Raw genomic sequence first — 15,722 nt, 5'->3', positions numbered from 1 at the left:
CCTTACACACCCTAACACCAATGTGCAGATTCTCCTTACTGTTCTCCATTCACTTCCTAAGGTGCGGACGAAGAGAATTTGTTTAACAATCAGGAGCATCTTTAGTTGCTGATCATTTCCTTTATCCTCGTGACACTGATGTTTGATTCAGGGATGTTATTGTAAGGGGAAATTTGAAGCTATTCACTCTTGGGGGCCAAAGGGTGAGAACTTCCTTGCAAACAAGTTCCTACAGAGTATCTCTCGTCATTCAGTCTTTGCTTGAATCATGCGCAGTTTTATAGAATGACCACGTGATTTACGTCTCATTGAGACCCCGATCATAGTCGCTGTTCTTTGATGCGTGATAAGTTGGAAGTAAAGAAAGAAAATAAATTTTTTCGTTTTTATTCTGAGAATCACCCAAGCAATTACACTAAAACAATTTGCCTCAGGCTCAGCGAATAATTGTTTATTAGGTTTGTGTTGCTCGGAGAGTCGGAAATGACTAACAAAGTATTTAGGACGTCGGTAAATGCTAATGAGGCAATAAAAGTGGCCAATGAATTTGACGGAGGACTAATGGATAGATTCATTATTCGGTAAATACATTTAGCATAGTTTGCAATATTGAAGTCTTAAATGAAATGAGAACAGATCAATGCACTCTGAATCTTACCATTTTCGGCAGCGTTAGTTTTCGTCAGGGAGCCTGAGTAAATTTATGTTGCGGTGGTTCTTACGGTGAGTAGAATCACATAGAGGTGTTATATCTTCAAATGTTGGATCACCTATTGCCTGGGTTGCTACGATAACCGGACTGTAGTCTGTAGATCATGATTATTTTGAGTCCTTTTTCGCGTCATTATTAGAAAGAAACTTCATAAAAAATAGTTTGCCAGAGAAGTTTACCAATGAGGAACTAAGTAAAACCAAAAAGGGGTCAGTATTGTTACGGTACTGAACAAAAATCAACGTGGATTTCTTTAACGAACCTGAGGTTCAGTTTTCCGGACTGTTCTGTAATTCCTTTTAAGTTTGGCAAAAGCCACACTGAGGGCTATATCTTGTATGAACAGAGGTTCTATTCTCTCATTGCAACAAAGCTAAAAGCGAGCCGAGGTCAGCGCACCTTCAGTGCTGATTGACAGAGTTAGCGTTATGGATGACCAGAGATTCTCTGAAAATCTGCAGGTGCTGTCATGCCTCCATTTTCGATTTTCAAAGCGCGTTTTTCTTGTGGGGAACATTTTGTGCACGCAGTTGAGAACAATTGCACCAAGAAATAATTGAAATATCGAGGGCATAGAAGATCTCCTTTATTTATTTAGAAATTAAACTTGACACTTCTCAGATGAGCTTATTGCAGACGACAAATTTTTTATTCCACTTACGATTTGTTCGTGGGCTTAGTAAACTGCACAATATGCTTAAAAATGGATAATTGAATACGAACTAGTCGGAATTTTCTAGGTAAGTTCTTCTGGTGAATATTCATGGTTCAATATTTGCATTATTTGACAAAACTGTTGACGGGAAATGGCTTTTCTGAGAAACAGCAGCTGCACAAACGAAAAATGTGTTGAAGATAATTGCTTTGGCCCATGTCAACAAAATGGTGTTTCTTGGCAAAAGAACTCATTTTATCCTAAACACAAACGCACGTACAATGGCGAATTTTTCGGTTTATCTTTAAGTTAGCTGTATAACGAATACTGAACGTCATTATTTGTGCAATTTAATTCTGCCCGTTGTTTATTCGTGAGCACCTCTTTATCTCGTGGTTTTATGTCAGTCACACTATGAGGTTCAGGTATGAACCTGAAATTCGCTCTAACTCCATTCGGATTTTGTTCGAAATTATGTTTTCAATAAAATGTGGAGAATTGCTATTGTTAAACAGTATTTTACCGTAATTGAAAAAAAAGTGCAACACTATGATTGGGATTTGCATCAATAAATTTTACTGTGCTTCTATAGGAAAATATCAAAACCTCGAAAATTCATTCGCGGCTCCATATTTCAATATTTTGGAATTGAATGCCTTCTGAAACTAGCAAAAATCAGCATTTTATTAGTTTTGTCGTGCAAGCATGACATTCAGATCAAATGTTTTGGAACACATCCATGAAGGTACATCTTTAAATTATGTAAAAACTTTTTCATTATTTTTTTTATTTGTATAAGTTTTGAACCAACAGAGCTCTAGTGACACTTCGTTTTCACCCCGTTTAATTCTTGAAGAAAACCCCGTTTAAAATAAATGCAAAATAAGATATATAAAAAGAGATTTTGTAAACAGAAAAAGACAATAAGTTTTTGAGCTCGGTAAAGAAATAGGGAGATATGTTTTTTTCGTCTAATCACGAGCGTAGGACAAAGAAAAAATTCTGAATCCTCATGAGGAATCGAAACCTCAGGATTGAGGTTCGATTCCTCTCAGAATTTTTTCTTTGTCCCGCGCTTGTGACAAGGCAAAAAAATGTCTTTCTTCATAGAAGAAGTTTTGTCACGCAAGCATGACAGTCATTTGAAATGTGTTTGGACACATCCATGAAGGCGTATCTCTAAATCGTGCCAGAATTTTGTGTCGTTTTGTTTTGTTTTGTTTTTCAATATTTTTTAATTATAAGTGTTTTGTGCTAGGCTAGCTGAGTTCTACACTTCGTTTTTCACGCTGTTTATTCTTGAAAAAAGAATGTTTGGAAGCAAATGCAGAATAAATTATCTGTGTGAAGCAGAAATTATCTCCAGTTATTGATCCTAGCATTATTTGATTTCCTCAGCTTTGAGGCGCGTGTTTGCTATCGGCCTAATAAATCACTTAAGATGTCTCCTTTTCAAAACTTTATCATTTCAGCCGTCAACCTTTCGTCTGGGGTTTTGTTACTATAACACCTAAGCTGTGAAACTGTCTAGTCGGCACCAAGCTCAAAAGGATGGGGTGGCTGGGTTAACCCCTCTTGTAATGTGCCTACGTCTGACCACCTTGACATAAACTGACCACATCCTGTAGGTTTTACGATCGATTTACAATTTCTCTTCAATAAGCATTATTTCTTTTGTGAATTAGCTACGAAAATTCGATGTTTTATCATGGAGATATGGACATGTAGCTTCTTGACTCAGTTGGTATTTGCGCCCAGCTAGTATCTGAGAGGCAGAAGCCCGTTTTTTTTTTCTTTCAGCCGGCTTTCCTGCAATATTTTTTGTTGCAGCTCGCTTGCGACGATCATTTCTCTTCTCATTTCTGATATTTCTCTCAGTTGATAGGTGAAGAACATGGAGGGAACACGTCTCTCGCCTAACCTGTCTTCAACCAATCTCTCTCTCCTAAACAACACAGACACCACTCGAGCCTATGTGTTCGTTCCTGCAAGTAGCACTACAAAGCTTATCATTTTCCTGCTACTGGTTGTCGTCGGAACAGTGGGATTTATCGGAAACAGCCTTATTTACTGCTTCATATCTACTAAGAGCAGAAGATTTTCTTACTTACAGTCGTCAATGTTCGTCAGAAATTTTAATTTCTACGTAAAGAGCCTAGCTCTGTCTGATATACTCTCCTGCTCGATCTCTCTTCCCCTGATTTATATTCAACTTATGTTTGATGTGTTCCAACAAGGTTGGCCTTGCAGGATTGTTCGTTACCTAAACTTGCTGTTCCCTTCAGTTACAATTAACAACTTGATAGTCATAAGCACGGAGAGGTATTTTTCAACTCGACCCCTTCCTCGCTCTTTCAGCGTCTCGTGCGTTCGTAGACTGATTTTTAGCGCATGGGTTGTAGGTTTCACTGCGGTGATTGCTCCAACTTTCACCTTCAATGGCGTAAGATTCGATCTGGAAAACAACCGTTACACAGTCGTTTGTAAAATAGACAACACTTACTTGCCTTTCAGAGTGATATTTGTGAGCTATGCAGTACTTCAACACGTTCTACCGAGCATAATTTTAATCTGTATTAATATTTCACTGATAAAAACCGTTTGGAGCAGGAAAAGAAGCCGGCTTATGAACATTCAGATGAACAACGCTATTCGGGCGAAGCTCAGAGCTGCTAAACGGCGAGGAACGTATCTACTGATTCTGATAACATTTGCCTTCATAATTCCATATTCTTGGACATTATATTACGCTGTTTATGTCATGGTGGTTAATGCTACACTTGATTTTCAATTCGATTACCGAATAAGATGTCTAAGCATCGTGCTGTTCTTTACAAACAGCTCCCTAAACTTTATGATATACCTTGTACAAATGAATGATTTCAGACTCTATTTAAGGAAAGTGTTTTGTAACAAAGTCAGTTAGAGTTGTTCTGAATCCAGAAATGACGTCACTATCCACGAGAAATGCAAATAAAACCAATAGAAACTCTCAGAAAATGCACGTGATCAGCGCCAAATGATATTAAAAACTCACGTGACCAAGTCATGAATGTGTTATCAATTTTGATAAAAATTTTGATTTTTTTTCAATGATTTTATAATTTTTGTAAATATTTTTTGTGATTATAGTGAATAAAGAATATATTCCTTATCAGTTTTGATTGGTTGAGAATGTAGCCATGTTTTCTTGGGACCAATCACAGGGCACAATAAAACAAAGCAAGGCAACTAATAAGGAAATGATGGAATGAGGCCCAGTGCGTTATCTACAAAAGAAAATTATTCTAAATGGAAGGTACGGTGGTCCAAAAGGGTCACGCATGCAAATTAAAATTAGGACTGCTGACAAATATATTACTGCAAATGAAAATATAGAACCACAAATTAAAATATTACTGCAAATTCAAAAAATACATCACTGAACACAAAAAAATAGAGCTAGAAATTACAACCCATTATTGAAAATTTAACTGCAATTTTAACAGTTGATTGCTGCAAATTTAAAAAAAAAATATTCCCCTGGCAATCATCAACAACTCTACGGATTAAACCATTCAAATGCAACCAACCATCAATGATATCCCATAAGTAGTTCTGGTATCTCCAAATCACTACTAAATATAATAAGGGGGTTACATATATTTACAACTGCACTGCACATATCAAATTTGTAACAGAATAAGTGAAATAGTGTAGTTTGATCGTTCGGGTGAGTGTAGTCCTGAGAAGGACTGTTGTCGGTAGTGGTGACTGACGTTTCGACAACATGAGCGGAAGTCATCATCAGAATCAAGTGAAAGGTTGTTGTCAGTCGAATGTTCTTAGTCCGGTTTCTATAAACTGATTGGTCAGTTTTGCCGTGATGTTATTGGCTGTAAGACTCAAGTAATTTGCATTGGTTCAAATAATCCTGTGATTTAATGGATATATTGCTTTTGATTCACAACCCGCGGCAATTTACTCGTGACCTGAAAAAATTCATCGGCGACCCTCAACAATTTAATACGTACGCCTTACTCAGAGTTTCCCGCGTCGCGCTGATATCAACGTTTTTATTTCACTGATTTAGTTTTGACTCGCGCGACGGAATTCGCCTAAAATCAGGGGCGACTTGTAGCTTACCTATTGGATAATCTCTCCATCACCAACACCAGTTTAAAGGCCCATCTAAAACCTTATAGCGGAGCTCGCGTAGCCCCATAATTATACAAAACAGTAGTAACCCATCACGCCGAAAAAATTTGGATGTACGACCGTACAGGGTGCTACTTTTAACATGCGTGGTCAACTGTACCGCGGGCACGCCAACGCCACGGCTTTATCTAGTAGTCCAGTGGTCAGTGCACTGGGCTCCGAGTCGGACGACCTGGGTTGTAATCCTGGCCGGTGCAAGGCGTTGTTCCCTTGAGAGGTGCGGGAAAAAAAATGCGAGCTCCGCTTTTAGGCTTGGCTAAATCTATATATTACAATTATGTAAGCCATAGACTTTCAACTGAGATTTCCTTTCACAGACCAGCCTTAGGGAAAAAGTTAAAACCAGTGACAACCGTATAAAAATGTTACTTCACTTTAATCACTAGTAAAAGAGACGCTACTGACAAATCGTTCCCTCGCACTTAGTGATACACTCATCTTTAAAACTTATACACTACTCTACAGCTGAGGGTTGACGCCGGTGTCACAGCGGATTTGGACCCCCCCGGTCCATATCCGCTAGCGGATTTGGACCCCCCTTCGCGGATTTGGACCCCCCCCCCCCCCAACTAAGCATTCCTTTTCGTAACTTGTTCCAACTGCGAGCTTTTAGGCGATGTCCGTTAAAATTTCAACACAAGATTGCGTACTATAATTGACGAAGAAAAGGGCAGATATCGTTTCATTTCTGACACATTTATTTAAGTTGGTAGAATAGCCTACGCATGAATTAAATGACAACAAACTATTGGATTCGAACTATTGAAACTCATACCAAATCCTTTCTTATTCTGTTGCAATACAATTCTGAAGAACAAGTATGAAACTAGTACTACTCTTACTTTACTTCGTAAAGTACGTCATAATAGTGAAAACTATTTACTCAGTTTTGTTAAAGGGGTCCAAATCCGCGGAGGGGAGTCCATATCCGCTAGCGGATTTGGACCGGGGGGTCCAATTCTAGGGGGGTCCAAATCCGCTGGGACACCGGCACAATGTAGGCCATCTAGTTAATTGTGCGGTTTCTCTATCGCTATTTTCCTCTTTTCTTAAATGTAAATTACAAAATGACAGCAATCAATGCTAATAAATACGCCAAAAAAAAAAAAGAAACACTAAATTTAAGAACCTCTTAAAGCGAATTTTCCATGGAATGTCGTAAAAACAACAAGTCAAGTTCTCACTCTGGGAAATCAAAACAGGGTAATATAACAAAAGGGTTTATTAGAACTCATAGAGGCTTTTAAAATTAAAATTTTAAAACTATTTTATGATCATCTAACTTTTTAGGAAAGCGGTGGTATTGACACTCCATTCAAAACTGCTCTAAGCTCTATGCTGGAGAATTGTTTGCATATCTTTAAGTCTTACTTGCATAATTAATTTTTTATTTATTTTAAATTAGTTTCTTCTTTACCTAATAAAGTATTAGCCTTAGGTTACATATTAGAGAGACATTTTCCTATAAATAGAAAGGTTGGTCAGTGCTCTGAAGACCTTAACATGTCTTGAGTTAAAAATTTCAAAATTTCGGTTAAAATGCATTACCAGGTACAAAATATGACTCAGCGATTGGCTAACTCCACTTCATCAGCAAACCTTGCATCACCTTTGCAATACCAACATATAATTCCTCCAATCAGCAATAAAGCTGCTGCAACAGCCGCAAAGGTAACACCAAAAGTAGCCTTAATTTTGCTGCCTGGTCCTAAGAGTAAGACAAGATATGAACACCTTAGTTACACCTTCATGGGACTGTCATCCAAATGTTGACATTTAAGAGGTGTTTGTGCGGTACTGTATAATTATGTGATGTTTACATTACAATGTACGTTCACAAATTAAAGGTCGACTGCAGCTAAATAGCAAAATGCACTTTACACTTGAGAATGATTCTCCTTCAGACTTGAAATTATTGTAAATTGAACTATGCTAATTAAATGAGGGGGGCAAAAAATAAACATTAACCCTTTCACTCCCAAGATCTACTTAGTAATTCTCCTTACTATCTGCCATACAATTCTTATGATGTTAGTTCAGAGAATTTGGTATTGGATCAACTAATAATCCCATGGTTGATATTCTTCTCTATTCTCATTACCTGCCTGCTTGATATTGTATTGATATTGTAAGGAGAAATTCTGTCTTGGTCACTTGTGGGAGTGAAAGGGTTAACTACCTGACTTGATTCTTATAGGTTTAACCCTTTAACTTCCAAAAGTGATCAACTTCTAACTTCTCCTTGTAATATCCATACATGATGCGGCAAACAGGTAATGAGAATACTCAAACATATCAAATAGAAGTTGTTGTTTTGATCTAACAACAAATTCTTGTAACTAATTTAAAAGGAAACATGTAATAGCCAGAGGTGAGAATTGACAATTAGATCTTGGGAGTTAGTGGTTTAAACAGTGGTTTGAAAAAATTCCAAATGCTCTGAAGACCTCAACATGCCTTAATTGGGTTCAAAATAATTTAATAAAAATCAAAATAATTTAATATTTTATCCCTTTAACTCCCAGAAGTGATTAACGTAAAACTTCTCCCTACAATATCCATACATTCTTCAGCAAACAGGTAATGAGAATATTCACACTTATCAGGTAGAGGCTGCTATCTTGATCTAGCACCAAGTTCTCATAACTAATTTACAAGGAAATGTGTAGCAGCTACAGGAGAGAATTAACAACCAGTAAAAGGGTTAATTCAATTTTACTCGAACTAACAAACATCAATTTTTCATTGAAACTCTACCTTTGATTTGTGGGTTGTCGGACATGCCTTGACCACCAGGAGACTCAGTGTTGACTACAGATGGCGTAACTGCCCCAAAAAAGAAAGAAATTGAAACAGTCATGAAAAAAGTCTAACATTTTTGGGGTTTCAAATCAAGTTTGTAACTTGAATATGAAAGCCATCTTCACAGTAATGAACACTACTTGAGGAGTAGTGAAAATAAGGCCTGAAAAAATATTCAGACCTGTACGGGATTTGAACCCATGACCCTTGTGATACCGGTGCAGCGATCTACCGACCAAGCTAACAAGTGGCCAAGTGGGAGCTGATCATCATGTTGGTACTAAATAAACCCGTGAAGTGGTGAATAAACAACTAGGAATATATAAAAGTCACATATTTGAACTGTGGATAAAGACGTGAATATGAAAGCAATCTTTGCAGTAATGATCACTACTTGAGCAGTAGTAAAAAATAAGGCCTGAAAAAAATTTAAGGCCTAGACAAGATTTGAACCCATGACCCCTGCAATACCAGTCGATTCTTATAGGTTTACACAGGGTTTTAACAGTGAAAAAATTCCAAATGCTCTGATGACCTCAACATGCCTTGAGTTCAAAATAATTTAATATTTTAACCCTTTAACTCCCAGAAGTGATTAATGTAAAACTTCTCCCTACAATATCCATACATTCTTCACTAAACAGGTAATGAGAATATTCACACTTATCAGGTAGAGGCTGCTATCTTGATCTAGCACCAAGTTCTCACAACTAATTTACAAGGAAATGTGTAGCAGCTACAGGAGAGAATTAACAACCAGTAAAAGGATTCATTCAATTTTACTCGAACTAACAAATATCAATTTTTCATTGAAACTCTATCATTGATTTGTGGGTTGTCGGACATGCCTTGACCACCAGGAGACTCAGTGTTGACTACAGATGGTGTAACTGCCCCAAAAAAGAAAGAAATTGAAACAGTCATGAAAAAAGTCTAACATTTTTGGGGTTTCAAATCAAGTTTGAAACTTGAATATGAAAGCCATGACCCCTGCGATACCAGTCAATTCTTATAGGTTTAAACAGGGTTTTCACAGCAAAAAAATTCCAAATGCTCTGAAGACATCAACATAAAATAATTTCATCAAAATCAAAATAATTAAATATTTTAATTCAATTTTACTCAAACTAACAAACATCAATTTTTCATTGAAACCCTACCTTCGATTTGTGGGTTGTCAGACATGTTTTGACCACCAGGAGACTCAGTGTTGACTGCAGACGGTATAACTGCCCCCCCAAAAAAAAAAATTGAAACAGTCATGGAAAATGTCTAACATTTTTGGGGTTTCAAATCAAGTTTGCAACTTGAATATGAAAGCCATCTTCACAGTAATGAACACTACTTAAGCAGTAGTAAAAATAAAGGCTGAAAAAAATATTCAGGCCTCTACTGGATTTGAACCCACGACCCTTGAGATGCCGGTGCAATGCTCTACCAACTGAGCTAACAAACCAAGTGGGAGCTGGTCATTATGTTGGTACCAAATAAACCCATGAAGGGGTGAATAAACGACTGTGAATATATGAAAGTCATATATTTGAACTGCGGATAAAGATATAAATATGTAAACGATCTTCTTGAGCAGTAGTGAAAATAAGACCTGAAAAAATTCAGACCTCTAAAAATTTGAACCCACGACCCCTGCAGATAAAGAAGTGGATATGTAAGCAACCACAGTACATTTTCAGTCACCTACCTCTTATAATCTTGATGTCCAGACGATTACAGGCCGATGGGCCCGTCAACACATATTTCAGAGTGAAGTTCCAGTTTTCATGCCCGGAAGGATCTCTTATCTTTAGTATGATAGATGATGTGTTGCTGGAGAATTCTAATCTGTTGTTGCAGAATTCCTTCAGACTTGGATCGTTTATAAATTCATTGCAAGTCATGTTTAAGGATCCTTTACGCAAGTATGCCATGATCTCTGCGTTTAGGAAAAGGCGATGGCCACGAAGCTCTTCACCACTAGAGGATTTATTCCAGATAATTTGGAATGGTTTCCCCTCTTTGACATCAAAGTATTCTTTTGAAACTAAAGAAGATAAAAAATATATATGTATTTTTAAAAACATAATTTCACCAATCCTTTTTAAATAATTTACATTCCTGATAAATTAATTAGTTAGAATATAGTATCCTCTCAATATACCTAACCACTGAAATAATTTTAAAATGCAGTATTTTAGAGTGATAAATACTATCAACCTTTCACTAAGTTCATAATTATAATAACTCTCAACCTCACAAGCCATAAAAAAAATAAAAAAGAGATCATGCAAACAATTTTTTAGTGGCAAGTAAATCAACCATTTGCCAAAGTATTTGTCCACTTACTCATATTGAGTCCTTTCAAGAAACCACAAAGTGTCTACATCAGAGCTCCAAGTTTCATGTATCAAGTGTGAAATTAAAACACTCAAGCAAATTCAATCTTACACTCTCAAACTGAAGGCTTTTGTTTATCACTCATTAAAACAGTTGATTTTGAGATAGCAAACTATCACTTTTGTCACCAGTGAGTTCCCATATAATTAATTAATTCTCTAATTGTAATTTACTTCTTGTTCCCTTTGTACTTGCTTTGAACACTTTCCAAAAGTGGAAATTCTCAATCAGAATAACAGAATGTAAATCTTAGCTTCTTCATTTTCATGCTAATTTTTGGCTGAGCATGTCCCACACCCCACCCCCCACCCTACACCCCACCCCACCCCACCCCTTTCCACCTTTCAGTACGTACTGCTCATGGTATCACACTCTTTGACAGAAAATCAACTTGAGTTAGAGCTCTGTCACATACAAGTACTGCTCACACCTAAGTCTAATTAACACCAATTAACTTGAGAGGTAAAAAAAAATACAGTTAGAAGGTGTAAACACAATAGTTCTTTCAGATAGCATTCTTTTCAAATGCAAGTGCCCAGGATTGTGGATCATCTTAAACCTTCAACCAACATAATGTACCAACTTTAAAAACAATATTAATTAACCAAACTGTTTTAATTTGATGTTGCCATCTTAATATAATCTAAGCTCACCACATTGATGTGCCTCGTGATGGCTTGTTCCTATTTTGGTCTTGTTCGTATTCCTTGTATTGCCTTCCACTGAAAAGAGTAAAAGATATACCACCTTGATGTTGACATTTTGATTGGGATACATTTTTACAATACGACCCCCCTTTCGATCTTGTCGTGAAAGTGAGAAAATAGCCCGGCAAGGCATGAATCTAACGAAAATACAGTGATTACACTTAGTAATTGAACGGTAAGATTGCTGACCCAACAGTAAACCCTGTTCGGTTTCTCGTGAGGGTAAAATTTCCGCACAGCCTCATCCTACATTATGCATTCAGTTCTTGGATAAAGAAAAAAAGTCCCAAAAAAATACATCGCTACTGGGAAAACAGATTTGTTTTACAATAGTCTGGGGCTGTGCGGAAATTTTATCGGAAAATAATACGCAGGAGTCAGCCAACAAACGACATACGCACCACTAAGATCTTAAGTCCTCCTCATTGAGAGAAATTTAGACACAAATTATGTAAGTTTACTTACCCTGGAGCACCATTAACGATAAAATAACGTATAAGGTGAGATAACGAGCCATAGTAAACATGAAATCGGCAAAATAACTGGGAATATACCGTAATAGAGTCTTTTCAACACAGTTCGTCGCGAAAGTGGCCAATGAGAATCAAAAGATCACCCATGTGATCTTCAACCACGTGGTTGTCCTCGTACTTTGACGTCATTTCATGGCAGCGTAGTATTCAGGCAGGCTATAAACCTTTCGCTGTGGTAGATTGAGAACTTCATCTCTCAGTCTTCTCATGAAAAAAGTAAAAAACAAACAAACAAACAAATGAAAACTGATGAGTTATTCGCTGGTTGATAAAGGTCGTCCAAGATAAAACGGAAAAAAGTAAAATCCAGTCGCCAAGGATTATGAAATAATCAAGACCAGACTTCCGTAGAAAAACCACTCACCTACTATTAAACATGCGCCTGAAAAAGAGACGATTCTTGCCAATGAACTTATGGGAGGAAAGTATAGGCAAAAGTTAAAGAAATGGAAATTTACCTGAGCTTCCGACTTCTGCAGAGTCTGAGCCGTCCTAGGCCAGATTTAAATGAATCAATTGAGCAGTTTCTCACAATTGCGAGTCACCTTCGGGAAAGTGCTGGAATACTTGATCAAACCCAATCGTGTACCCCAGTGAAAGGGTGTGGACAGGGAAGTTAGAACTCCCGCTATGGGGGCCGAGTTTTCACAAATAAAACTCACCCGATCGATTAATCACTAAAATGAACGATGGCCAATCTTGCTTTTTCCTTGCTCTCTCCCAAATCCATGCGTAGAAAAATAATGACTGTTTATCCACAGAGAGGCTGATAAAAATCGCTTAGCGCTCTCAAAGGGCAGGGCGATTTCACTGTCACTCGTAAATACGTCATGTGTGGGGAATCATATTATGGACTAGGCAGTGTGCGCACTCCGATTGCGTTGCATTGTGGAAGCTTAATTTTCAATATGGCGGTGAAGGCACAAGAAATTGCCAGATTTTGACTGAATATTCCGTGAAAGTTAGGCCATTCCCTTTTCCTTTTACCATAGGTAAATGTAATTTGAATTATTCTTAATGTGTAAAAGTATTTTTGTACGTATTGTCGTGTATTTTATGGTTCTCAAGGAAAAATGTAATCACGGTCTTTTAGTATGTAATTGGAGCCCGTTTTTCAAGAAGGTCAAATTGGATGTACGTCGTAGTTTGGAGCCTTTCAAAGATTTAGATGGCCGCTTTGATCCTTCTTTACCAGCTCTGACCAAACGCTCTCAAACGCCCTCCAACAGTACTTGTGTTTCTCGCATTTTAAGTGCTAGTGTTTGAGACCGATTATGGCCAAGGAAAAGCATATTGTTGCGTTACACAGCGTTACTATTGTATACTCAATTGTGTTATAAATCTATTTGGTAAAATTTCTGCACAACCCCACACTTCATTATGCATTCAGTTCTTGGATAGAGAAAATAATGACAAAAACAATATATTTCCATTGGGAAAACAGATTTGTTTTACAATAGTATGGGGCTGTGCGGAAATTTTATTTATTTTCCTAAGTAAAAGGAAATTGACTAATGGCAAGTGATGTATGGTAAATCTACCTGTTGAATTAGAGCAACAAAAGGAGTCACTTGACCAATGAGTAACTCCACAATGCTCACGGCGACATGCCTGGTAAAGCCAGAAAGCAAAAGGCAGTTCATCGTTAAAAGGTGTTGATAGGCCTGTGTGACTCCTGCCATTCACTTGCACTTTTAAATCTTCTGACCTGAAGATGTCTTTTAATGACTTTCATTTGTGATGTGATAATAGGGGTTAGTTTTAAGGTGTCATTTCCCCATCTGTATTTACTTGAGGTTTGGCAAAGCCAGATGAGATTGTGTTACAAAAGGTATACGGTTTCGGGTATACTGTCTCTTCTGCAAAAAATAACTCCAGAGATAGGTTTCTCAAAACCTTATCCCAGGTATTCTCTATTCCTTAAGCATATTTGAAACTCTGTATGTTTTTTATTAAACATTGAGCATGACGAATTTGGTCTTAGGAGGCTTAAGGCTTCTTTCATGAATCCCGTATTTACGCCTTTAAGTGTATGACACAAAAAATAGTTCATGTATTAGAAGGTCACTGTATCTTTGTAATGCATTTGCATGTTAAGGATCAATTCCCTGTTTTTATTATTTTATATTATTCACACAGCCATCAACGTTCATGGGCAAGGCTGCAGTTTTGATTCTTTCTGAATCTCTCTAGTTGCCTGCAAACAACAAATTTGTCGCAGAGGAATAATAGGAGTCGCGCAGGCCCATAAACCCTTTTTAACTTTTGAAGGAACAGCAATAGATAGTCAATACCCATTACATTCCACGTTTAGCACTATCTTGCTCTCACCAGAGATGTTCACTAGACCGCAACAGGATGCAAATGACTCGCCTTTCGTTTTCGACCATGATGCAACACAATCAGAGTGCTCACATTGCCTGAATGTAAAGTATAGGACATAATATGTATCAAGTGTAGAATAATTCCCCATACATGATATAATTAGGCTATCATTACCAATTACCACTGACTCTTTAATAGTAGGCCTGATTCCTCATTATAATTTCTGAGGATCAGTTAGGTAAGCTTTACAGGTTGTACTATTAAAATAACTAAGAACTGATGCTGAGGCAAATGTTAAACTTCCTGCCGTCTGCTTTCAGACAGTTTTTTCCTGAACTGAAAATATTTGCAATAGCTGTGAAAAAGAGACATTCTGATACACTGTTGGGATAATTGGAAAATGGAGTAAGGACATTAAGATCAGAATTAATTTTCACTGTTTGCTGTTTAGCAGTCTTCGTTGTGCTTAATGTTTCCATTTGCGATTCCCCATTTATGAAAAGTCACGTCATCTTTTGTAACACCAGTTGAAAAAACTCCATGGGCACAGTGGGGTTACTTTAAGACACCTTCAGATCATAACCTTGAAGACAACTAGGATAACGTATAAGCAGCATCGATCAACTAAACCTCTGTTGCAAACAAACTTCATATCTACAGTCTGATTTAGATCCATTGAACCTCAGATGATTTCGTCTTATTTTGGAAGGTTCCGCCTTATCTGGCTACAACGGTTCCTCTGATCTTGGGCAGTTCAGTTCAATCTCAGTCAATTTCTTCTCATTTTGATTAGTTCCATCTACTTTCAGACTGTTCTGTCTGACTTCAGATGGTTTTGTCCAATTTTCATGTGTTTCTGTTTCCGATTTCAAAGGGGTTTCCTCAGGTACTAGTTGAGTTAATTAGACCAACTTCAATCAGTTGCATCTACTTTCTGCAAGGACAGCATGAGTAATTAAGTTGTGAACTGGCAAAATTAAATCTTTAGCAAAATTTAGTCGACTTTTATGCTCAAAACATTTGTGTAGTCACCCTATAAAAACAGCTGTGTTTCAGGTTAATGCCTCCTTGTGATTTGAAATGGTTCCAGCTGACTTCAGACAGTCCACTCTGATCTTGGACAGTTCTGTTCGGTTGTAGACCGTTCTATTTCAGATTACAGACCTTTCTGTCTGACTTTGGACAATTCTGTCAAGTTTTGAATGGTTCTGCCTGATTTGGGGCTGTTTATGTCTGATACCGGAAAGTAGAAGGAATTGGGTTTCGACCAAAGAGAACTCTGATACAATAATTATGATAATCATAGTTTTACTCAGACGATCAAATAAAGCTTGTTGTTGGTTCTTTAAACAAAACATTTTTTGGTATCAATAAAGTGCAAGTTTAAATTCATAGAAAAT

General features: G+C 37.3%; 2 protein-coding genes across 4 annotated transcripts; one reads left to right on the top strand and one right to left on the bottom strand.

Annotated features, from left to right (window-relative positions):
* Positions 1-585: 585 nt before the first annotated feature.
* On the top strand, positions 586-4,529 carry LOC113669815 (putative G protein-coupled receptor 19). Of its 2 annotated transcripts, none has more exons than XM_027185890.2 (2): positions 586-723; positions 3,253-4,404. In XM_027185890.2, exon 2 carries the CDS (start codon positions 3,262-3,264, stop codon positions 4,291-4,293), a length of 1,032 nt encoding a protein of 343 aa, XP_027041691.2. In that variant the 5' UTR covers positions 586-723; positions 3,253-3,261; the 3' UTR covers positions 4,294-4,404. The 2 variants fall into 2 exon arrangements, with proteins under 2 accessions (XP_027041691.2, XP_089054804.1); XM_089198678.1 differs by having other exon boundaries at positions 609-723; positions 3,246-4,529.
* Positions 4,530-6,244: 1,715 nt separating this feature from the next.
* LOC113669824 (uncharacterized) lies at positions 6,245-13,044 on the bottom strand. 2 transcript variants are annotated; one of them, XM_089198726.1, is made up of 8 exons: positions 12,456-13,044; positions 11,930-12,198; positions 11,411-11,479; positions 10,066-10,404; positions 9,527-9,595; positions 9,189-9,256; positions 8,322-8,391; positions 6,245-7,272 (listed from the first exon to the last, which is right to left on the bottom strand). In XM_089198726.1, the coding sequence occupies exons 2-8, from the start codon at positions 11,988-11,990 to the stop codon at positions 7,130-7,132; spliced, it is 819 nt and encodes a 272-aa protein (XP_089054852.1). In that variant the 5' UTR covers positions 11,991-12,198; positions 12,456-13,044; the 3' UTR covers positions 6,245-7,129. The 2 variants fall into 2 exon arrangements, with proteins under 2 accessions (XP_089054852.1, XP_089054859.1); XM_089198733.1 differs by lacking the exon at positions 9,189-9,256 and having other exon boundaries at positions 8,322-8,390.
* Positions 13,045-15,722: the final 2,678 nt, after the last annotated feature.

Source organism: Pocillopora damicornis, chromosome 1 (assembly GCF_964200805.1).
Source record: "Pocillopora damicornis chromosome 1, jaPocDami1.2, whole genome shotgun sequence".
Classification (NCBI taxonomy): Eukaryota; Metazoa; Cnidaria; class Anthozoa; order Scleractinia; family Pocilloporidae; genus Pocillopora; species Pocillopora damicornis.
This window is presented reverse-complemented; position numbering and strand designations above follow the sequence as displayed.

Excerpts from the sequence above, each read along its gene's own strand:
- LOC113669815 (XM_089198678.1), top strand. The coding sequence starts at position 3,262 with ATGGAGGGAACACGTCTCTCGCCTAACCTGTCTTCAACCAATCTCTCT.
- LOC113669824 (XM_089198726.1), bottom strand. The coding sequence starts at position 11,990 with ATGTTTACTATGGCTCGTTATCTCACCTTATACGTTATTTTATCGTTA. Across the intron at positions 10,405-11,410 it reads TCACGAGGCACATCAATGTG|TTTCAAAAGAATACTTTGAT; the intron begins GTGAGCTTAGAT and ends TATCTTCTTTAG. Across the intron at positions 7,273-8,321 it reads CGACAACCCACAAATCAAAG|GACCAGGCAGCAAAATTAAG; the intron begins GTAGAGTTTCAA and ends TCTTACTCTTAG.